This window comes from Stegodyphus dumicola, chromosome X1 (assembly GCF_044657685.1).
Source record: "Stegodyphus dumicola isolate Sdum_Otavi_A_Nest chromosome X1, ASM4465768v1".
Lineage (NCBI taxonomy): Eukaryota > Metazoa > Arthropoda > Arachnida > Araneae > Eresidae > Stegodyphus > Stegodyphus dumicola.
The window spans coordinates 175946881-175972696 of NC_140780.1; the positions used below are offsets into that span (position 1 = coordinate 175946881).

A 25816-nucleotide genomic window follows, 5' to 3' on the forward strand; every position below is an offset into this window, starting at 1 on the left:
TTACTTTAAGTGTTAGGCTTTGACTGTGTTTTTCATAAACTGATGGCGTTTGTTCTAATACTTTCAGACTTTTTCACCGTCAGTTTTTTACCTTTATATCTATGTGCGGGTTTGAAATAACGCAATCTTTGATAAATCGAAATTTTAAATAATTTATCTTTTTCACGCTTTCTAAGTCGTATTCGAAATTCATTGTATTCCCATTTTTAAATGCGTTTGAAATTTCGCGTTTTAGCTTGAGTGGGTAAATTTAATTTGAGTAAACACGACTGTTTTATTCCTTTCACTTTATTTTTCAATAAACTGCACATTCTGTATGAGAATCAAAATAAATAAAATTCTATTAAAGTGAAATTTTTTCAGCTATATGAGCAGACAGTTTATGCTTTTACAAACTTAACGTTGCAGCGTGTGTTATTGAGGATATCGCCTGTTGTTTAGTTAAATACGTTGTTGTGAAATTGATGACTTTTTAGAAGAAATAACTTCGCTCATTCTTTTGCAGAAAATGCAGAAAAATAACAAACCAGTTACCGGAATTTAAGCATATAATAACTGTAACGTAAATCCTTCAGATCAACACATTTGATGTCGACAACATAATCCGCGAACTTTCTTCGCAAAGAATAAACTTGCTTAAATGCAAGTAGCAACCAAATTCAAATTAAATCTTCTGACACTTTAGTCCATTTTTCTACTTTCACACTGAAGGACTGAAACAGTTCGTACCTTGGTTAGGTGTATTTTTTATGTATAAAAAGCTTTCGGAAAAAAGTAAGTGGTATTTTCTTCTTTCATAGAAACTGGAACAAGAGAATGTTATTGTTTAATCTTAGAAAGATTTTTAAAATATTTCTTTATATTTAAAATAACTTGTATAATATATATATATTATATAATTAAACGTATTTATGCATAAGACTGGCGCTATACAGATAGTTTCATGCTTATGCATTATTATTATCCTCTGTAAAGAATGTTCAGACTAAAAGTATGCTTTCACACATTCCAGCTGCTGTGGTATTATTTCTGTTTGAAACTGTTCAAGATTATTCATTACGGTATAATTCTTCTATGATTTCACTAACCTTGTTTTCCCAAAGCAGTACTCTCTTTGCATCTTAAAAAAGGTTAAGTATAACCTTACATACTGCTCTTACATTTTTATCTAGAATTACCGTTAAGCATGTCCAGGCAGCGCCATCTATCGACACTTTTAATAAATATTATTGTCGGATCATAATCTATTTAATATTTGTCGCTAGAAGCAACGCGAAAATTTTTAAAGAGAAACAAACTTGCTGCTAGAAAGTAAGTTTCGCCACTAGAAAATGGAGAAGTTAATCTCCGGTTTAAATTAGAAAAAAACAGCTGAAAGTTGAAATATGGATTTTTATATTTATAAATTATCTTTGGATTCGATACACATGTCATCTGGAAATAAAAATACAAAAAAAAAAAAAAAAAAAAATCACTACTTTTAAAATAGATATTCTTCTTCAATTTGGCAAAGAGAGCAAATCTAATATTTTTCTCACTCTTTAAAATCACCAATCTATCATTATATAACGTAGTGGTTAATCACTAGCAATTGTAAATTATGAACTTCATCGGTGATATTATTTGTTTTCATTGTGCAGGTTATTTGTTCGTTTACATTGTCTTCATCTCATTTATTTATCTAAATACCAAGTCCATTTTTTCTGCAACATTTTTTTAAGAGTGAATATTTTTCTCCAACTCTAATGATTGTGAAGATCTAATTTCAGAAAAGAAAACAGAGTACTAAATTTAAAGAAAACTGCAAGTTAGTAGAGATCTTGTAACACACAGAGTTTCTCTACAAAAGCATGTTCTTTGCGGTGAAGTTTTCTGTCTTAAAAAACTGAAGCCGCAGATAACAGTAAGATTATCAGAAATCGCAAGAAAAGTATCATATACAAAAAATATTTTAGTTCCCGAATGAACACTAATTACTTTATGAAGTTTTAACATATATTATTTTCAATACCAATGGTATTGCTTAGAAAGAAAGATAGAAATGTAGTTGATTTTTTTTTTCAGATTAAATTTCGTATTTTTGTGTGTATGATTATATATATATTGTTATTTTAACTACATTCTTTTAACTTTATAGAGCACTTTATAATATAAAATACCTTTATCTTTCGGCATTAGCATAAAGAAAAAAATGAAGCCATTGGTTTTCATAATAAATTAACTATTTTTGCTCTTGGATTGATAAAAGACGACGCTTTCAAATTGCAGAGAGATACAAAAACTTAATAATAAAACTTAATAAAAAAATAGAAAGATAAAAAGAAAAGAGCAAAGAAAGAAAAAAAAAGAAAAAGAAAAGAAAAAATAATTATTCTGTTCCCAAACAGCGGGAATTTGTGTTCTTTTCCCTTTTAAACTAAGCAATTCTGGTGCTCTGTATGTAATACACTCATACACATATATTGAAAGTTGATTTTGAATAAGTTTCTTGAATAATTTGGAAAAGAGATATTAAATCTATCAAGGAGTCTGAATTTTTGTATTCTGAGTTTGCATCAGATGTAATTTATTTTGTGAACATATGGTAGTTAATGGAGCACTCTATGTAGTTTTTTAAATGCACAGAAACTAAATAACAAGCGTCTTCTTTTGATATATCAAAGCTTCCAAAATATAAATTTGCTGTTTCACTTTAAAACACATTTTATTATTCTCTAGTAGTGGGCCGTTATAGATTGCATTGTAATTAAGAATCTAGTGAGATACTATATAGATGAATAACGATTTCAGTTTAGTTTGTTTTACTAATTATTTTGATCATAAATGCTAATTTCACAGAAATCAGCTGTTTAAAATATATTTCATATTAGTACAAACAAATTAAAACGCGAGCCCTGTGTGTCTTGAATGGAAAAGCCTAGTTACACTAGTAATTACCTTAAGGTCGTGGTCTACTGTTTTTCTGCCACTGAAGATAAATAGATCACTCGAGTCATCGGGATACATTGATAATAGTACCGTGTGAAAACAGAAAGACGGATTTATTGTGAGGTCGCTAATTTGAGTGCAAAAAATACGATTTAATTGTCATTTAACTTTGACATAGATTCATCAGTCAAAATAGTCAATGCTAATTAATACACTGAATTCATTTAAACTGAAAAGCTCTTTAAGCGGGGAGAAGGTGATTTAGCATGCGGATATTCGATTTTTTGTATTATTTTTATATCATCTGAACGATTTCCAGAATGATGACCAAAACCTTAAATAAAGAACACCTACTTTTTACATGACAGCATTTTGAAGGAGCTATGCACGAAGTAAGAGAAAAATCCTGTAGCTGTAATAGTATACGCTTGTTAAAATGCTGGTTTTAAATGTTTTACTCTATTAAAAAGTTGTGTCAAATTTGCTGCCTGAAAATATCAACTGATCGTAACAATGAGACTTATAACTTTCTCTCAGAATTCGCCAAATAGATAATGAATTCCCTCTACAGAGCATTTCACTCCTATGGGTTGAAATTAATCATCGGTTAAGTCATAAATTATGTTCCTCTCCCTATCGAAGTACGGGATTTTCTCACCTCACATTCATGACAGATTGTGTTAATCAGTGCAATGGTACTTACCTATGATTTATGGATGAAGAGGTAATTTCTGATCCGACTAGACGATCACGATTCAGGTACTTAAAATTTCATCGATATGTAAAAGGGTATTGAATAATTTTCAAATCTTTCCTATTATCTCTCGAATAATTTCCTTTGTTGTGTAACCTACATCCTTCTAAATGTTGGTTTACTTTTTTATGCTACTGACAACCTCTGAGTCAGTTACGTATTTGATGGGCTGTCTTCTGAGGAAAGTGCTCGCAAACCATGATCATAATGAAAGAGCAAAGTGAATGTATTAAGAAACGAATACTAATCCTATATATATATATATATATGTATATGTATATTAATGTACCAAAAATATGAAATTATCTTGCATAAAAATAGTTGAACGCGAAAATTGTTGCTATCGGCCAGTTTGTTCGCTGACATGTGATGTGACCTTTTACACAGTAGCGTGAGTTTCATGTTAAAAGTAATCATATTTTAATCAACGAAACCACATTCACACGTCAGGTGAAAACACATTATGTTCATTATGTATTATGATTATTTTCAAAAATGCAACAGATGTTCCTTAAAGCAACATCTGTTGCTTTGTAAGCGTAAGTAAAAGGACAGTATAAAATATTATAATAACCGTCAAGATTTCAAGTTATCCTGGTTCAAGAAACACTAATTCAAATCACACATAACATAAAGGTAAATGAACATTACGAATCAGGTTTCAAAACTGCCAAGTTAATTCACGTCTAACACATATTCAACTGGCACTGCCAGATCCAAGAACAGGAAATATATCATCACGAAAGATTTACGCCCTCTTTGGCAATTAATATATATTTCCACTTAAAATTTCTTACAGACAGCTTTGAGTTTGACGTATGATTGGATTGTTGTATTCATTGAACTTAAACTGTGTGGAAATACTTTTGAATTCAATTTGTAAACAAAAAGAAAATGTATAATTCAGCAAAGTATTTTCGCTGCTTGAATTGTTGCTTGTTTCAGAACAGTTTCCTTCTGAAAATATCAGGAAAAAGTGCATTATTCTGGCTGCTGTCTTCCACCTGTCATGAACTAGCATATTCAGCCAAAATATACGAGAAGCCAGTGTCCGGCCATTTGAGTAAAGAAGAAAAAAGTTCAGTAGCAATTTACGGCAACTTGGATCCATTCGAATCTTTTGTGGATCGGATTATGGGAAATCACGCAATGATTATCTGTCTTAAGAGGAGATTTACCGTCATGGAGGACTTTCTGAAGGAAACTGAGGACTTTCTGAACGAAGCTGAAATACAAAAAAATACAGGAACTCCTGTGTGGGTAGCCTTTTCGCCGGAATTTGAATTCGAGTGGAACTACTAGTGTTCAGTTGTCTTACTGCTCAGCCGCTAATGGACCTACAATTTTTATAGAGTTTTGCATGTACCTTTAGTAGGTTTTGTTTATTTAATTTAGGCAAAGCCTGGAGGCTATCTGCCTAAGGAGAGAGATGCTTTCGTGGAGGAATTTGTAAGAGAAACTGGCTCGTATACACGTTTCACCTGGGGAAAGTCACAAAAGCGGCCATGCAGCCAGTCCGTTTGCGGGATTCGAACTTCGGACCGAACTACTAGTGTTCAGTGACTTTACCGCTAGGCCGCTGTGGGCCGTCTTTAATAGGTTACCATCTTTAATTTACAGTTTGACTAAAATGTCATGTGGTAAAGCTATATCGGTCGCGCACGCGAAGAACGGCTTCGATCAGCCTCTTTCTTCTTTTATTTCGTTGGGCTACTACCGGCATATACGCTAGATGCAATATTTTGGATATAAAAACAAAGAAGTTTATATTTTAGAAAATTTTTCGTGTGGTTGCGTGTTTTAGAAAACTGTTGAATGTAATATGTCTTATACTGTTTCAATATGGAAAGAGGCTGCGATGACGGTAGGCTATTATGTGAGTATTGAGATATTCTGTAGAATTTAATGGGTCGCCAACTGAGACGTTCTGTTGACATTTTCCCTAAGTGCCTTTCATTATCGGCATTAAGTATTCTTCTGTATTTAATTTTTGTTATTACAGTTATTACAGGGGTTGAAAATAATTTTTCGCTCAAAAACATTCTGGCTAAGGGCATTTGGATTGAGCTGATGACAATGTCTTTTACCTCAGTGGCCTAGTATAATGTCAGTAAACCACGAAATAGAATCTTCGGACTAAGAACATTCGCGAATGTTTTTTTTCTTTTAGTTTTTTTTATTTCCATCTGATTCGGTAGGGGGCAGGCTGATAAAATCAGATCTAGTATTAATTCAAATAACATTATAATATTAAAAAGTTTATTTATTTAATTATTTAAATATCTAGCTCTGTTTCCACACGGTATTAAAAATTCTTTTGAATTTTGATTTTCACTTGCGGAACTCTTAAAGGAGTAGAATGAAAACCAAGGCATTCCACGAAACAAAGTTCGAAGACAATATATTACCTAATGTATATTTCTAGTTTAAAGCGATATATTCTTATTTATGCAGTAAAATGCGTTTGAATCTAGTTTGAAGAGAATGAGAATGAAATAAAGCAACTACTGTAACTCCATTAATCACTGAATTTCAGTTTTAACGAGATTTTAGGGGACTCATTCTGCAGAAGAGAAGAGTAATGTGTTTTGCACGTTCACAGCATGAAGACCTGGAACAAATTTTACACAGGATTGATTATCATCTTCCCAAACTGAAAGTACAAAAGGTTTGAAGGCTTATGAGCTATTCCAGTTGCTGCTGTTCATAATGGACCGTGGAGAATATGAAATCAAGAATATTATTCAGATTATTTTTGTCCTTCTTCGTATCTAGTGGGGAAGCTGTATAATCATCAAGAAGACTGGAATTCTTTCTTCTCAGCAAACAGATACAGGAAAATAATTCGATTCTTTAGCAGATTATTTATAGCTGTAGAATGATTACAACATTTGGCATAATCCATACGTCGTTACAAAATACTCTTGTTAAAAAATAGTATTCTAAACAATAATATTCCAAAGGCAAGTCTCATGAAAGCAACATGTGGTAGAGTTCTTAAATGGAAGTTTTCGAGAGCACGTAGGAATGCTAAATATAATTGCTTTCTAACAGGAAAGCGTAAACGAGAATTATAAATTTTATATTAAATTGTCATTAGTTAATGGTAGTCTAACATACATATAAATTCTCTGATTTCATTTAGTAACAGTTGATTTCATATCTGATCGAGCATTATATTGCACCCAGATGTGACAAAAGAGGTAAACGTAAACCAGAAGGATACCAAGTAACGATGTCAAATACAGTACTTGGAGTTACTCTGTTAAATACCCCAAAGTAGGTTTAATCATTTGATTATTTAATAAGGATACATTATTTTAACTTCCAAAGCAGACATTTCTTGAGTTCAGGTAACTTTTCAACGTCATTTATACTGTTTTAATAAGCCTATCCTATTGCCATACGGAAAGGGAGGGTTCTAATCGAAATTTTTTTAATTTATTTCGCTGCAACCATAATAGTGAAAACTCCATTGTTATTACTGACATCTGCCTCTAAAGCATATCTTGCAATTCCTTTAACTCTAGTATCAGTTGTCTTACATCTCAAATTAAATTTTTCGATCACTAGGAGCTCTTAAATAGGGGAAATTATTTTACGTCCACTTCGTATTTGTGTGCGTGTAAAAACAAATTGTATTATTCACTGCGGTTTTTTGTTCTATATAAGTTACATACACATTTTAACTTAGTAATAAATTATAAGTGTTCAATTTAAATGTAGAAAACAGGTGAGCAAAACATAATTATATATTTTCTGAAGTATAAATGTTTTATTAAAAAAATTGCAATATGTAAATCCCACCCTTTTCCGATATAAAATTATTACAGTTTCCTTGAAACGTGACATATCAAGTCTTTTACATCTAACTACATCAAGAAATTGTTCCAAGAAAGAAAAAAGTGGTGATGTAAATTGAAAAGAAATTAAAGATTTTTTTGTAAAATGTATACCAGCATGTTACAGTAAATTAATCCTTACTTTAAAGATTCAGTATGTATGAGAAATTTATAAACTGGTTGAATATTAGCATTTAAAATGAATGTATTATTTGTCATTAAATTTGAAATAAACGTGTTCCTTATTACTGGATTTAGTATTAATATATTCTTTGCCATGCATAGAAGGTGTGTATAAAATAAATGGAAATCTGATATAAAAGAAAATGGAAGAAACGTTCTGTGTGAGGAGCGTTAGGGGATGGAAGGCTGCCAAACGCTTTCATTTTAATGGGTTGCGATAAACTACATCCTCAGCAGAGAAGACGAATTAATTACGTTCTTTGTCAGCCTTACAAAACTGCTGACAATTTTTAATGCTCTACGACTGACCAAATCCGGAAGTGCCAAATGAATATCTCATCGTAAGTCATTCTGTTAAAAGCTTCAAAGTTCTCTTGACGACCTGTAAGACACAGTTGTTGCTTGTTAAATAGCAGGCCATGAATATTAATCTTCTCATTATCTCCTTATTTTTCAATATGCAGATCAGTGACAGCTCTTCTTTAATTATCCTCCGAAATATTGATTTTTCGGGTTTTAACTGATAAACCTTGCATTACTTTAAAATTCTTTTAAGTGTAGCTTTCATGTCGCGATATACAAATTAGTTTTGTTTGATGTTTATGTGATTTTCATAGTTCGTAAATTTACGTAGATAAATCTTTCGTATCTAAGCAAAAAAAAAAAAAAAAAATATATTATTGGAACATTTTGACTGAAAATTTAAATGCGCAACTTAAGGAATGGAAAATGGCTTTTGAAAAAAATAATGATAGTTGATATTTTCACTGTTATAGTTATTCTTGTTTATGTCAAGAACACTTAGTTGCAAATTACTTATAAGTGCACTAAAATTTCGTATATGTTTTGTAGAGCACTAACTTATCATTTTATTTCTATGTATGGTAAAAAAATAGGAGTCAATGTATTTAATTACGTAATTTTTTCTATTCATTTTGTTATTTTACAACTCTAAAAATCTTCAAAAAAAGCAAAAATTAATGGTCTGATGAGAAAAAAATTACAGAATTTCGTGTAAAATACCACAAATTTAAAATATCATAGAATTTTAAACCTTTTTATTTTACGGAAATTGTCCTATATTCTTAAATGGAATGATACATTAAAATCTTTTACTTTATAAAGACGACTTTATGCAAAAAATTTCGTTTTTGATTTTTGTTCACTGAAATGTATATAATTTGTAGTTGGACCAACCTAATAATTTTTATGTTAATATTTAAGGGCGAAGTTCAAACGTTTTAGCAGAAAAATTCGCATTACACTGCCTAGCCTAATTATTGTCATCAAGAAATGTTCCTACAACCAGTATGGGTTTGCAGTCGCTTTTGCAGGGAAATTTTCGGAAAATTTCCCTGCAAAAGGAAAAATGCAGGGAATCCTTACTTTTTTTCGGAAAATGCATTTTCCGAAAATTTCTGATGTATAGTAATTAAGGAACAAAAATAACACCTGGAAACATTTCTTAATAAATGGCTTAAAATCCCTTTCATATTGTCCCTTTCATTATCTTTAGTCTTTAGTTTGTAAGTAAATATCGCCTTTCCCCGGTATGCTGTCGTGATATAAATGGTTAGCACCTCCAGCTTGCAAATGAAAGATCCATGGTTCGAGTCTCAATGAGGATACAGTTGAGTTTGTACGTTTCTCGTTACGAAAGTTATACGAGTTTTCGGATACTTTTCAGTGCTTCAATATCAAGCGTTTCAACATCCAATGCTTCATATTGTGAGTTTTAGGAGGTAGCGAAGTTTAATCTCTTAAAAAACTGGAAAATTGATTTTTAGAAGGTTAATTTGATCTTACATCTGGACAACAGGCACTGGTAAAGTTGATACTTCCTTATAGGTACTATATTTAAGTAGTGAAATGTAAGCAACAGAGCCATATTCAATTTTCAAAAAGGTGATACTTAAGATTTGCTTTAAAAAACTTTTAACTCTTATTTAAATTTTTCCCTTTAATAATTATACTGAATTTATAAAAAATATATTTCCGAAAACATTGTCATCCAGAATCTCGTCTGTTAGCAATGAAAAAGGTTTTCAAAGACATGAGTTTGAACGCATAATTATTTTAAGCAAAACGTCTAAACTGTATTTCTTGGAATAATGCATCGAATACTGGGGAGGTGGATATAGTAACGTGCTTCAGGTGAAGATGGCTTTCTTCGGACTGAAGTTTTAAAAGTTTTACAAAAATCCCTACGAGTGTCCAGATACTTTTTAACTTTTTAGTGTTGCAAGCCTTACATATTATGAGTTTTTAGAGCTAGCAAAGTCTAATCTCCTATAAAACTGGATTTTTTAGAAGGTTAATTTTATCTTACATCTCTTAAAGGCTACATCTAGGCAGCTCTTAAAGATTAGATCTGCGCACCCTTTAATACCCTATATCTAGGCTTCGGGAAACTGATAAAATCCATATCTGCAAAAATGAAATAATGATTCGAAAAGTCAGTCTGAAGAAAGAATCCTTAAAATACAAAGTAAAAAGAAACTTGAAGCTTCAGAACAGTCATCATCGAATGAATATGGAGAAGATTTTGAAAGACTGAAAAAGGAGAGGATAAATGCATAAAGAGCATTTCGCATTTTTCATAACTTCCTCCAATACTTGGACATGCTTTTGTAAAACTCTGTTAATTTTTACATATAAAGATTTATATTATAATATTACTTACAGAAACGTATGAACTGAATCCATTTAAATTCATATCTATCTATCTCAGAGAAAACTCAATTTTTGAATAAAATATGCTGCTGTTATAGGTTTTCAAATTAAAATCTAATGTTTATGAAACATGCAGCACCATGAAGGAATTGTTGGAAATAAATGAAATTTATTCCATATATTACTGATAGTGGTGTAGTTTCTCCACTGTGTATTTCTAAGTTACAGTCGAATGTGAAGAATTTTAAGAACTAGTAAGCGAATAATCGCTTGAGTTCGCGAGGTAGAAAACAACAAGTGAGAAGGGTGAAATAACCCTTTATTATTCCAACGAAAGGTTAACAAAACTCCGTTTTGAAGTTGTACAATAAAGCAGACACTCGGGCTTTAACTTAAGAAACTAAGAATCGAAACTTAACTAATCTTAACTAAAAAGATATAGCCGAAGCTATCAAGATTCAAACAGAATACATATAGCTGCGATATAACATATAGCTGCGAAGCTATCAAAGGCCTAACGGCTGAGCGTAATAATAGCTTATGAGGTATTTCTCCCGCCTTCCTAGTGTGCCTTCATGGTGTAGTGGTTCTGCCCGCTGGGCCGGTATTCCAGAGGTCCGTGGTTCGATTCCCGGCGAAGGCGTTACTAATTTTTCAATCTCTCTTGCTTACAAAAATCCTAATGTCTCTACAGTGGCGCCCGAACTAAAAGGGGTTTTCCTGCGCAAACAGTTTTCCTGCGTAAATTGATCAGCACATTGAAAACGCGTAAACAGCTTTGTAATGATGCACCTATGGGGAAAACTGCCGGCGTAAAACATTTGCAAGAAAGATTATTGTAAAGGACCAATGACAGTGCAAGCGTAAGATTAATTTGTTTTCATATCCTTTAAATTCACATTATTTTCTTAACATTAATAAGAAGATAAACCTATATTAATAAGCTAATATCCATAAGTATGCATTGTTAGTTATTTAAACAATATTGCATACAAGTTACTCCCAATGGCTGAGTCATTCGATAGAGATATTCATTCTCATCAACTAGCTAAGTAATTGTTTTATTATCCTTTTGTTAATATTCATTTATTATTTATATTTACGTTTATTTATTTATATATATCTATTCACTTTATTTATATTGTTTCTTCCTTCATTTATTTTATTTATTTTTTGTTCTTATTTTTATTTTCTCCTTAATTTATTTTATTTTTGTTTTTATTTTTTATTTATTTATTTTTGTTTTGTTTATTATATTAAGTGTTTGTAAAATTTAGTCAGTAGCTTTGTCATTATTATACTAAGTACCAACTTATAACTCTAAATTATATATAGCATATGAATGCAAGTTGTCTTTGTTTATGAAATACTGCTACTATAGGTATTTTCTGACTTTGTTTAAAAAAAGTACAGCCCTACCCTGGTGGTGGCGGCTGCTGGATTGTACTTGAACTCCCCCTAAGCAACTACTATTCTGTTTAGTATACATCTTATATCAGAAGCCTGCTCAGTGGTGATAAATAAATAAATATTGCATACATAATCATCTTAATTTTAACTCAGTGAAAAGTGAGGAATCAAAGTTTTCATACGATTTCAAATTTAATTACAGTTCGAAATGTTCTCGCGTCAGAAACGTAACAATTAGTAATTTTATACACGTTTAAACAAGCCTTTAAAATTTCTTGAAATTCTAATCAGCCAATTCAGGGAAATCTTGCACACAAACGGGAAAATCTCACTTTTATAAAATTTTAACTAAAAAACAAATTACCTTGGAATTTGTAAACACATTACTTTCTTCAAATTAATTAATGTATAGATAGATATACTTATAAGTTAACATTTTTATTATGTGCCAGCGTACATTTGTATAAAATTGTACACAGAAGAATTTTGTGCGTAATTCAGGGGATTTATTTCGAGGAACTTGCTGAAATGCAAATGTCAAGAAATCATCTGGTCTTTTAAATTGTTAAAACCTTAGAATTATTTTGTACTAACTTTTGGAGCGAATTTTTGTACGGAGTTTGTTTTTAAATGCTTGTAAGAAATCGAATTTGAATATAAAAGCATAAAAGTTTCGATTTTTTAAAATTATTAAAATATATTTGACCTCTTAAATACAATATTTTACTAAGCAATAGAAAGAAGAATTAGAAAAAATTAGTGTTACATTATTATTCCCTAGTTCTCAATCTGGCATTCCCCCCAGATGTTATTCAAATGGTTTCAGTTAACAAAAGAATGAGTCTGATTTCCTTTTAAAAGCTACCCGAAATCGGTACCGGAAGCATATGGCGTTTTGTGTCAAAACCAGATGTTCATTTCTTCTGTATTTCTTCTCTCTTTGCTAGTCCTAATAACGTTTGAAGAAATTTATTCTGTTTAAGAGAACACATGGAAATGTGCTGCAGAAAACACTTCAGCAACTCCCAGTTTCATTAATTTTAATTAACTGTTGTAAACACCTGATCATTTCTGTTCAATACCTGCATGAATCGGCAATAATTGAAAAATGAAAATACTTTTCAGTCAAATCCTGTACTGTGTTCGTGACGTTTTCTTAATTGATGTAACTCTTATGTCTTGATAATTCACATTTTCAATGAACGGAAATATCACCGTTCATTAAAAGATACTTTGATTTACTGAATACCGTTCTAACCTACATATTGTTTGAACATTTATTTAATATATGAATCTATTGAATACCCATTTCACCTATGTCTCTGGGTTGAAGCAGCAAGTTTATATTAAGTTTGTGTCGTTCTAGATTTATGGACAAAAGAAGTCTGTTAAATGTAACTGGTACTGATATGAATAATGTAAATCAAGTTAAATACAAGCTACAAAAATACATTAAAAGTTAACTGATGAATATGCATTTAAACACGTTACTAAGGCATTGAGAAATTATTCTAAATCGAAGTAAAAGAATACCACATCTGTAAAAACAGCTTTATTGAACGAAAAGGAGTTTCTCATCCTGAGAGTGAAAGACCAAAGCTTGTTAATTTCAGTATAGTAAAGTAAATCATTAAGATACCTATTTAAAACACTTAACTGTAAGTGCGTAACTCAATCCTGTGAACATAATGTTCGAACAACTGTTTAGATCACCGTGCATATTACATGTTCAAGCAGATTGAAGTTTCTTTAGTTTTGCAATGATAGAGAAAAACAGAAGAAAAGGCAGCAAGTTCGGCTGAGAGTTCCAGTTTTATATTCCTTTGGTGACTGTTGCATAGAGTTTCATTATGCAAAATTCCGAATTTCATTAGCACTAACTATCCTGCTGGACAGGGTTTTGGACAGAGGACCTCCAAAAAAAAAAGACATTATTTCTAAGAACATAAGTACATGTTGGTATTGAACATCCCCTCTCTAAGGCGACCGATCGCAAAGAAAAATCTGGAACTCTGGCTATGGTTGCCTTAGAGAGATTCGTTTCATGAGGCAACTCCCCTAAGGCATCCGCTTTTAAAAGATAAAAATATTGTTGAGAACATTAAGTATATATTAGTATATACTTATTATATTGTATATATATTGGTATTGAGCATCACCTCTTTAAGGCGACCACCCGCAAAGAAAATTTTTGATGTGTAGCTGGTGGTCTTAGAGAGGCCTCATTGTGTGTGGGTGTATATATGTAAGTACCGATTACTGTTATTGTTTATGATAAAAGCCTATATAGTAAACCTATCCTATGACGACGACCTACGTTTCCAGGTTACATCGACGGTCTTAAAGAGGTCATATGTAATGCTCATGTTTATTCTAAGAAATACTCATCATCTCAGGGAAGACGAAGATGAGAGGGCTCACTGTATGTTTTTTTTTTAAATTTTAAACGTTCCTATTGGTTACAAAACTGAGATAACCTTAATTTTAACAGTATCAAATAAATAAATAAAATAAAAATAAGTTCTAAGGTATTTCTCCCGCCTTCCTAGCATGCCTTCGTGGTGTGGTGGTTTGAACGCTGGGCGCGTATTCCAGAGGTTTGCGGTTCGATTCCCGGCGAAGGCGTTTGCTCATTTTTCATCTTGCCTGCTTCCAAAAAAGTACCTAATGTTTCTACAAAGCAAATAAATAATTTACAATAATCACTAGACAAAAAGAATACCAATAAATTTTGGTTTACTGATACCAGTACTAATTTTATTGTTTACAAGAGGTCTATTGACGTCAGTTAGAAAGTTCCTAAAAACTCATATAAACCAACAGAAGATTTATTTGGTATCCATTTTGAGATTATAATGATATAGTAACAAAACTAGTAAAGTCAATATAAACCAATCCGAATTAGCAGAAAATTCTGGCATTGATGTTGGTTGTATGGGTGATAGCTGATATCAGTAAGAAAAAAACCACAGAGATCAATATAATTCAGTAAAAGTCAGTAGAAACCAACACAACTCTGCGGGTATCAGTAGAAAGTTTTACTCCTTTCTGTGGGACATTTTGATACCTATAAGAAAACTCAGTAAAGAGCAATAGAAACCAGTTACAGTCAGTAGAAAACCGTAGAATTTTATGGGTACCTATACAAAGTTTTACTGGTTTCTATTCAGCATTTTGCATGGGATTCACTTGCTATTGAGTGGCTAGCACCACTGTCGGCGAAGGCAGTACCCAGAAACAGATATAATACTATTTCGGAATACAGCAGTCCGGGTGGAAAAAAAAACATGATCGGATTTGTACAGTACCAAAATTAGATGAATTTGAAGTCTTTTGGGGATTGCAAGTCCGAACACTTAAGACTTGATAAAATCCAGTCTTTCCGTACCCATAGCATGTTAAAGAACGTCGATGTAGCTGTCAGTGCTGCTCACCATGATTTGGCAAGGTTTTACTAGTTCTCCGTACATCATTTGTTTGATTTTCTACTCTGATTTTGGATGGATTTGTCACTTTGAAATAACAGTTTCGCCTTACAGGGGGTTGATTTTTGTAGTTCTCATTTTTAACAAGTATAGCTTCGTAATCATCCAATTTCTGTACTAATTCAGATGAACTCTTCATTTTTCCCCAAGTGTCAATAAAATGCTCCTTATCATCATTGCTGAATTTTCTTTTAAGCTTATCCATAAGTACCAAGTCTTTAAGTGATTCAGTGACTGTAACATCGAGGTTATGTTGCCACTTTTCCAGATAACTGCTTAATTCGTTAGCTGTTTCCATAAAGTTCCAGGCTGTCTCTGGTGCGTGGTAAGTTTGATTCGAAATTATTCAGAATTTAATTTGAATCTTAGAAGCAGAATCTTCTTAACGTACGAATGCTCTTCAAATTTGTCCTTCGGTTTTCTTAAAATAATTTTTGAAATGTCTATAAGAAGAATAGGCAGGAGAGGAGTGATATAACCTATTTTTTTACACTAACTTTCTCACATTGTCTTTCAAAAATTTGTAAGTAGGCTGCAATGTCCGCAGTTTCTGCAAACCTAGGAATTAGGTGTTGAATATTGGTTCAATAATTGCATTTGAAGCAAAATGGTTAGAGTTCGAGCCAACAGCTGCCAAGTTTAATTTTAAACGCACTAACTCTGACAACAGGTTTTGTTCCTTTCTTCAATGTTCTTGGAGATCTTTGCTTTCACTTTTGTTTTGTTGTTTAGTTTTGATTAAAGTTTCAAGAAGATTCTTGGTGAAAGCTTCATCTAAGTGTCAAATTTGACGATAAGATCAAATCGTAAGTGTCTATCACTCGCATGGTATCGTTTACTTCCAAACCCAATGCTGTAACCAGAGTTCTTAAATCTACTTTTTGCGTTTTAGCATGGTAAGCTATAATTAGACTAGTGGCCGGGGGGGGACTTATACCATTGCTAAACAACATTTATAAATGTAAACAATGTTACTCTCAGAGTTATAGTTTAAACTGTTGACAGAAAATTAAACTTTATCATATCTTAACTTTATAAATATCATAAAATAACCTTATAAAATACCCTTATTGTATCCAGAAAATTAGTAGTCACGTATAATAATTTACTCAAATATTCGTGTACTACTTATCAAAACATTAAAAAGTCTTATCAAAAGCTTTCATTTAAACTGAATTATTTTAATTTTAATCTTAACCAAAACATTAAGCAGTACTCACAACACTCACTCTTTCACTTCAGTTAAACATTATTTTATTCATAATTATTTTCTTTCATTTGAAGAAGTATATTTCAAAACATTCATTAAAGCAAATAAAGCAGTGGTATTTTATTAATGTACACAATAAACATTCTCTCAAAATGTTCTTCAAATCAATATATCAACAAATTCAGTATATTTATTTTACTTAGATTGCAACACTTATTCAATATTCAAAAGAAATGAAAGGAAACCTATAAAATGTAAACAAAAAGATTCGACGTCAACACGTCATGAATGTTGTAGTATTGAATTCAGGGGGAGGGGAAGAAAACTGTCTCTTACTTTGACTGAGAATTCGATGCTAATAAATTCTAATCAACAATATCAGTGAATCTATTCAAAATGTTATCATTAAAATATGCTTTCAGTTTGCTACCAGAAGTCATAATTTAATTTAGTATGCACATAAAACTATTTTAGAATAACAAATTAATACAAGTTTAGAAGTATGAGAATCGGAACTATTAAATTTTAGTCAGCAATATAACTGAATCTATAAATCTGGTTTCAGTGAGGAATTTGAATTTGCCCTAAAACGCAGAGTATAACAAATAACCAGTTTAAAAAGATTTTGATCTCAAATTGAACAATAATGTAAAAGAAACTTATATTTAATGGTCTTATGAAAGTTGTTGAATTAGACTTCCATGTTCCATTTGGTTTCAAAAATTATTTTGTCCAGCACTCCACACCTGAGAAAGGAAATTGAGCCGATCTCCAGCAACCAAAACTTAAGTTTGGGATTTACGGGTTTTTAAAACCAAACCGAAGTTCTCAACATTTCGTTTAACGCTATTTTGTAAACGGAAATTCTAAACATTTCTCTGGACGCCATTTTTTAACTATTTTTCTATAAACATAAACACCGGCTAGCTTTAAAAGGATTTATTAACAGAGTACAAGAACAGTTACAAGGAAAATATACTTCAGAACAGAACATAACACTAAAACAAAACAACATTCAGGAGTAACATTTAAAATTAGAGTTAGAATTACGGAGACATAATAAGCGTTCTATAATAATAATAGCGTTCTCTTTGCTACTAGATAGTGTTCGATAAAATAGTTCGGTTACAGTCAGATAGCTCTGTTACAAAGGAACTTAAGTTGCTTAAAATTACTACCCTCTCTTCCCTAGCACATGATAATGAATGCTTTAAATTTAAAACTTGGTCTCTCACCTTGTAATTAATTCTCGCCTTTTTCTGTCGTAATATAAATTTTGCCTTTCCCTTCCCATGTCTGAATTTCTTATAGCTTCATCTATTATTTTCTGTATATCTGCCAAATTAAAATCTGGTGCTCTCTTTTGCACAAAGAATAATTTATCTAGCGAAATAATTCATTTTCAGACTAAGAAACAATTCTTTTAAAGTCTTCCCTGTCGTTTCAAATTTGACAGACCTCAAAGCAAATGCTAACTCATTGATCACGCTATCCCAGCACTTATGATAGTTTTTCACATAGCAATGTATATAATTTTAATTATGCTCTTACTGATCCGCTTCGCTATGTTTGGCTGCGGCTGATAAGGCAGTATTTTTAAATGACGTATATCAATCCCTGCACATAATCCCTCAAATATTTGACTAATAAACTATTTCCCATTATCCGAAATTACTTTAGCGGAGCTGCGTACTTTAAAATATATTTGTTTAAGAGAGAATCTGGAACTATTTTAGCCGAAGCTCTTCTCAGAGGGACTATTTCTACCCATTTAGAGAAATGATCTACAATAATAAGTACAAACCTATTTTTACTGATTTCACCACGTGAGTAGGGACCTAATAAGTCTATTGATTTCACTACGTGGGTAAGAACCTAATAAGTCTATTCCGACTAATTCATTTGGAAACATAGCTTTTATATTATTTAGATACACAGCCGGGCTATAATTAACATCGTTATTTAGCTGAGAAGTGTGGTGCGACCTGACACTCTCATTTACAAGCTTTTGCAATTGCGAAAAATATACCGCCTTGCGAACTCATTGCACTGTTTTCCTTATTTCTTGGTGTCCAGAAATGGGTGAATCATGCAATTCGTGTGGAATGTTCAAGGAAACCTTTATTTAAATTTCATGTTTTTTTAGGAATACGTTTATTAAGTTTATTTAAATTTCATATTTAAGTCTTCATACACAATGATGTTATTCTGGTTTGTTTCAGGGTTGCAATAGCCCACTAGTGGTGAAATTCGCTGACACGCAGAAAGACAAGGACCAAAAAAGACACTACCAGTTAATGGCAAATCTTATGAATATGGCAAATTTAGCGAATTTAGGAGCTGTTGGTCCTCAATACCTAACGGTAAGTGATGCAAGTGTAATATACATTCATTAAAAAATTTTTCAGTTTCAGTTTTGCTAACCGAAGATACTTTCGAGCGAGGCATTCAAAAGCAAGGTCCAATTAACGTACGTTACATATGAGGAAGACCACGACAAATTCGTCCAGCATTTGATTGCACTGATGAAATGACCTGGTTGCATGAGAATTTATTGGCTGTCCTCGTGTGCAGAATAATATAACGAGCAGTTTCTCTTAGAAAGCTTTCCATAAAGATTTCTTATCTGAAAAATTAATTTCACTTACTTTGTTATAACATTTTACTGATGTATCGCTGATAATCGAACGAGACGAAAACAGAGACAAAAGATGGACAAAAACAGTATTTCATGATCGCTTTATACCTGATGGAAACTAGCAAGAATAATAACAGGATTCTTCGCGGGTAAAAGATACAAAAGTATATAAATATCAAGATCAATTATATTGTAATCAAGATCTAATATTTAGGAAATATCAAGAATACTAATAAATATCAAGATCAATTATATTAATATCAGGATCTAATATTTAGGAAATATCAAGAATAATAATAAATAGCAAGATCTAATATTTCAGGAAATGTCCAAAATAATAATAATATCAAGATCAATTATATTAATATCAAGATCTAATATTTAGGAAATATCAAAATATCATTAAACACTACCAGTCCTGATGGAAATGTTGGCACGATATGTAGATATTATAGTTTGAAACCTTTTTTATCAGCTTGTATATGGATGAAAAGAATTTTTATCACTTGCTCAAAAATGTATCGTCAGTTTGAAGACTTGAAGGTATAAAGTTAACATAATTTTATAATAAATAAAATGCGTAAATGTACAAGATTTCCATAGTGTAATTTTCATAATTTAAAATTATTTTCCATGCTACTTTTTACCTCTCTTTTTCACATTTTAAGCGAGTCTACCATTGTTACTTGAAATAAAGCATTTTTGTGCCCAAAATTGCAATGCCTACGTCTTCATTTTCTTATAATTTCTCAATAGTTTGAAAAAAAATTGAGGAAATATTTACATGTAACATAACATACAGATGCCTGTACATTCGTATTATCCGTAATTATAGCATTTCAAATACGAATTGCTTTGAAAAATATTTTCTCTCCTCTATGCCCTTTTTTGCCTCAGGTCTAATTGTCTTTTATTGCAGGCTGTATTCTAAATGATTCTTAATTTTTGAAAATCAAATTAACAGTTAGCTCTCTTTTGAAACTGCTAAGGAAGTCTTGTCGCAAATTTACGTCACATATAATCCCAGTCAAACTGATTTCGGAGCAGTTTTCGTGTTTGAGCTTAATTTAAGATTTAAATAATATTTAAAGTAATTTTTTCCTTTAATTTCATCCTCTGCCGACTATTAGCTCAGATTTCGTTATTCATTGTTAAAATACACTTTCCTTATTATACCATAACAAGCTGTGTTTAGGTATTTTTAAGCTTAGTTTATAATAAAGTGAAAAAAAATCGTTTTCAAAGATATAATTTTCTAAGTAACTTCTCTTTATATTCGTTTATCATGTTTATATAAACGTGTATTTTATTTATCCCTGTATACAGTAATCTAATTTAGCAACATTTCTTCAATTAAATAAAGTTTATGTAATGAAATATTTTCTGCATTTTTCTCATGATCTTAAATCTTTTGCAGGCTGCCTCACAACCAACTTTTAGTGCATTTGCCAATCTTCCTCAGGTTTCCAGTGGTAAAAACATTTGCTTTTATGGATATTTTTCTTGAATTAACTGATTTCAATTTGCATACTATCTCATATTTTTTGTCTATCTGTTGTTGCTTAATTTTATGGGCTTACTTTTTTATCATGAAAATAAAGAACATAGTGAATGAACCGACATATTTCTGGATAGAAATCACAAAATTTATTGGATAAAATAATTTGTTCAAAATACTCCATTTGAGTAATTTGACTTCTATTTGAAATAAACTATTTTCCTTGATTATTTCTGGTGCTTAAAATGTACTCTTAGGATGCATTGGCCTTTTATCCCTTCGTTTTGTTATTTTCTATATATGAACCTATTGATATGATTTTTCAACTCAAGTTTTAGGCCAAAATTAAATGTCCCGAAATGATTTCTTAAATCTCAGAGGTCAACTACTGTATAAACGGAGGCTGATAAAATCGTGCTGCGTAAACTGCTCAAATCTCGTTGCATCAATGAAAATCATTGAAATCGCTACCATTCTTATCTAAAATCTTCACTTTCAGCTGGTAATTGTAATTTTTTCAGTTTTCTTGTTCCTTTTAACTCTTCCTTAAACAACAGTTATCGACCTATAATGCTCATTTATGCTGTTACTACTTTCTGCTATCTCTTCTTGATAAAGATGTAGTAGCTTTCGAGAATTAAAATAAAGTATGTGCTTATAAAAATTGTTTCTTTAAAATTTGGTAATTTTGAGTTAACGTGCATGTGTTCAAATTGGCCTAGACACGCATAAATACGCGTAAACATCAGATGGAGTTCCAGACATAATCTGTGGGACTTAGTATTTATGAAATTTGCTCGCTAGTTCAACTTAAAAATTGGTGCTTGTAAATTTGCATTCTTATTAAATTGCAGTTTTACATAGTTTTATTTTTAGCAGACGTTTTAAAAACTTTTATTTCTGTAACGGAAAGTATTGTAAGAGCTTTGGAAAACACTTACAGTTTAAAAAAAATTAGAATTGTGCTTATATATATCTATTAAAAAATATGAATTCCATGTATGCTTATCGTTTCAATGCTAATCTTTTCAGGTCTTAGTTCCCTAAGTTTACAGCAGCAAATAGCTGCATTAGCTGCTGCCCAAGTGTCTGTGAATACCAGCAGTTCAGGTATATTTTTATTTTCATGTGAATGGCCATGCTTGACAATTTTCTTTTAAGGTTCTTATACTGAATGTAATTCTTGTTTGTTTCCAGTAATCAAACTGCATTTGTATCATTGAAGCATCTTTAATTGTTTATATATTAATCAGACGTTTAACAACAAACAGTAAAATATCTTTAACGTTAAAATACTTATGAATATGAAATATTCTTATTTTGATCTGTATATTTAAAAAAATTTCTCTTATATATTTAGATAATCTGAAGCTTATTCATGCTTTGAAATTTTATTAGCTGTATAATTTAATTCTTTCTTTAAAAAATGGCTTCTAACAAACGTGAAGGTCTAATGTAATACGAAATGTACATTATTTTCGCATTGTAAAATTGCAGGCATTAATAAATTTGTTTCTGGTATTTCGTATTATATTTTGTATGAAATGGAAATAAAGAAGTGTCATCTTACAGCCGTAAAAGAGATTGGTATTTATAATTCTTCATTCATGTTTAAATAAAATGGTAAAATTGTTTTATGTATGTTCAGTTTAAATAAGTTTTTTGTTATCTTTGTAATTCCAACTTGTAATTATTCCAAGTTGTTTCATTTAATGGATATCATGTTTTAAATGTTGAAGTTTCTATTGAAATTCTTTAAAGTATATGCATGCCTGCTTTTGGTATTTCAATAAAGAGTGACTAATTTTGTTGAGTATTCACCGTTGGAGTCACATATTTCTATTTCTTTAATATGTCTAATAGTTCACTTTTTGTATAATATTTTCTCTTAATGTTGTTATGAGATTATTTAAAAGTTTTTTAAAAGTCATGAACTGAATGATAACTAGAGGCTTCATGTAATAATAACCTTTGTATGTAATATCGTTAATTCACGCACGAGTCTTCTGATTAAATTATTTACAGCAGTGGAAAACTGGTGAATATTATAAAAGGTATCAGTTTTCGTGTTGTAGTTGTATACATAACGTGTTATAATTGCGCATTTATTCAAGGCACTTTCTTCAAATAGATATCAGCTTCATTGGTTTCATCCATAGATAAGTACTACATTTATTTGACAAAGTTAATATTACGAATGCATGATGATGTTATTCTCAAGCATCTTTATTTATATCTATAGTATAAATGAAATTTTGGGCCATTTAAAAAAAGGTAAGCCTTTCAGACATCCATTATCTTCCTAATTTTTTGTGAGGATACCTAAAGAACTGTTCATGTTATTTTTAAGAAATAATATCGTGAAGAAGATCACTTTTTAAAGCTAGAAATTCACATCGATAAATTTTTGACACATTTCTAAAGGTCTAGTACGAAACTGCTATCATTCTGCCTGCAAAAGTAAGTAACTAAATATGCCTCATTGTTATTCATTGCAAGACTAAAAATACAGGCATGGATATGTTCATGCATATATTGCAAAATGCTGAACTAAAACTGTAAGAGCACTTTATATAAAGGTATTGATATGTATAATTATTAAGTAATTTTTTCCATAAACTCACTTTCAATTATGGCCTTTTATTTCATTTCATCCATGCTTCCTTCCTTATTTTCCCACCAAAAAAATTGTTATAAGTTCTAAAGAGAGAGAGAGAGAATTGAGATTTTTTGGTTAAAAGTGATGAAAGAATTTATTTCATTTCATCCAATCATCCTTCCTTATTTTCCCACCAAAAAAATTGTTATAAGTTCTAAAGAGAGAGTAAATTTGAGATTTTTCGGTTAAAGGTGATGAAAGAATTTGATTTTAAATCTTCATGAAATATACTGGAAATGGTCAGAGGAAAAGAATAACAGTTAATTGGATAATGTCTTTGTGTTGGAAGGAAGGGAACTTCGAGGGTTTTTATCTCCAGTTATTTAATATACAACAATCTGTTTTCATTCCCATTTGGAACCATATTGTTGTGCGTTCATTGTCAGAGTTTGTTAGATGTTACTACACAGCCTGTCTTCTCACCGGTGGTCAGTTAGTACAACATTTGGACATGCTTGTATCTCTCTCCACCTATCCTCAAATGAATATAAATTCTGCAGTTTAACCATTTTCCAAATAATTCTCAATAAGATTCAGCAAATGTATCCATAGCAATTGCAGATCAACATCCACTGTAATCGCAGATCCAAAAGGTAATAATCGCAGATTTACAGAAGACTTGTTTTATGACATATCTAGCTGTAAAAATTTTCTCGAACTAACCTTTTTGAGTGTCATGAGTCATAAGCAATTTCACTTGTTCACATTATAAATCTCCTCTTTTTTGTTAGTTTTGTTGTGGAATTTCTGTGGACAAATCGTTATGTATATTATTACACACATCAGACATTCTGACGTTACGGAAATGAACACAGTTACGAAAATTTATTTTTAGGTAATTAAAGAAATTTCTAATAAGAGTGCTCAGATTTGCTTTCGGCAACATAATATTACAAAATACTTTTATTTCGTTTCGAACCCATTTCGAAATATTATTTTTATTCTGTGTATTAATTTTGATTAAATGCCATCATTCCTTGTTTATTTGATATCTTGCAATGAAGGTGTACTTAACTGAATGTGTTACGTGTTTGGCCACAATATCATCGTCATATGTTCGGCTTTGCTGCTATTGAGAACATCTAAGTTTTCACTGTCCAATCATGCAGTTATTTCTATTATTTTTGTTAGTCTTTTGCATTATATTAAACAAGATATGTTTTATATTAAATATTTTATTACGAAATTTACATTGTTTTACATCAGCATAAAGATGGGATATTATTTTCATAGCTGTACAGCATCCACCAAAGGGAAAATTATTAGTTTTTGCGATCATTTAGTTTCGGATAGTAATTAGTTTACCATTAGTTTGAGAGAGAAAAAAGGGGGTCTACACTGATCAAAGCGGAATAATGAGTTTTGCGAATTTTTAATTTTTGCTAGTGATACTTTACCACTAATTATTATCTAAAATATCAAAATGCAGTTGTGCTTTTTTTATACCGGAATAGGTAAAGCAGATATTGAAATCTCTACCAACAACATGTTTGTTCTTATGGCTCTAATATCAAGAAGTGCTGTGCCACCGTATTAGTGTTTCGTATCTCAGATATTTAATTTATCAGTCAATAAGCACATGTTTATTATTGCTTTTACAATTCTGATGAATTTTGTATGCTTTTTATGCATTCCAAGTTCTTAAAACTGGTTTGATAACGGATGTATGAAAAGAGTCTGTATTAATTGATAAATACCATTCTTCTTTAATTCATAGTAATAACTTTCTGTAGAGGTCTATAATAAATGGAAAATAGAGCCGATTCTTTGAACTTCATAATCTGCATTATTAATAATTATACCCACGGAAATAATCACATAGTCATTAGGGCTGTTTTACTGACAGTTTCATTCACCTGTACTAATATTTTTCCATCATTGACTTTCTCCACTGATACCGTTCTTCCTGTCAACATTTATTTAATCAATAATTTTTCCTCTCTGTTGAAGTTTCCCTTCTCCCTTTTTATTTTACCTATTTAAAGGTGATTTGCGTCTAATGATGTGAATTTCATTTGTCAAATAGACATTAATTATTTTGTTTTAATGTATTTTTATTTTTGATAAAAATAGTTATAAGGTATTTCTTCCGCCTTCTTAGCATGCTTTCATAGTGTAGTGATCAGCATGATCAGCACGCTGAGCGCGTATTCCAGAGGTCCGTGGTTCGATTCCCAGCGAAGGCGTTGCTCATTTTTAAATTTTTTCATGCTTCCAAAAAATTCCAATGTCTCTACAGTGGCGCCCGAACTATGTCTCTACAGTGGCGTGGTGGATGATGATTCTTCACACTCAGGATTTAGCGATTGGGTCCCCTAAACCCCAGTCGAACTTTAAAAGGAGAGTATATAAGGTATTTCTCCCGCCTTCTTAACATGCTTTCGTGGTGTAGCCGTCAGCACGCTGGGCGCGTATTCTAGAGGTCCTTGGTTCGATTCCCAACGAAGGCGTTGCTTATTTTTCACATCTTTCCTGTTTCCAAAAATACCCAATGTGTCTACGTAGTATTTTGCCATTGTAATAATTATGGAATTGA

At 31.3% G+C, this 25816-nt stretch overlaps 1 protein-coding gene across 9 annotated transcripts in view; it reads left to right on the forward strand.

The window, feature by feature from the left end:
• The window catches only part of LOC118199700 (CUGBP Elav-like family member 2), an 807763-nt gene that overhangs the window by 668026 nt on the left and 113921 nt on the right, over window positions 1–25816 (forward strand). For all 9 annotated transcript variants that reach the window (XM_085807858.1, XM_085807857.1, XM_085807855.1 and 6 more), the window contains 3 exons: window positions 18708–18848; window positions 20541–20595; window positions 21654–21731. In XM_085807858.1, the coding sequence (XP_085663984.1) occupies window positions 18708–18848; window positions 20541–20595; window positions 21654–21731 (274 nt within the window). The remainder of the gene's footprint in view (window positions 1–18707; window positions 18849–20540; window positions 20596–21653; window positions 21732–25816) is intronic.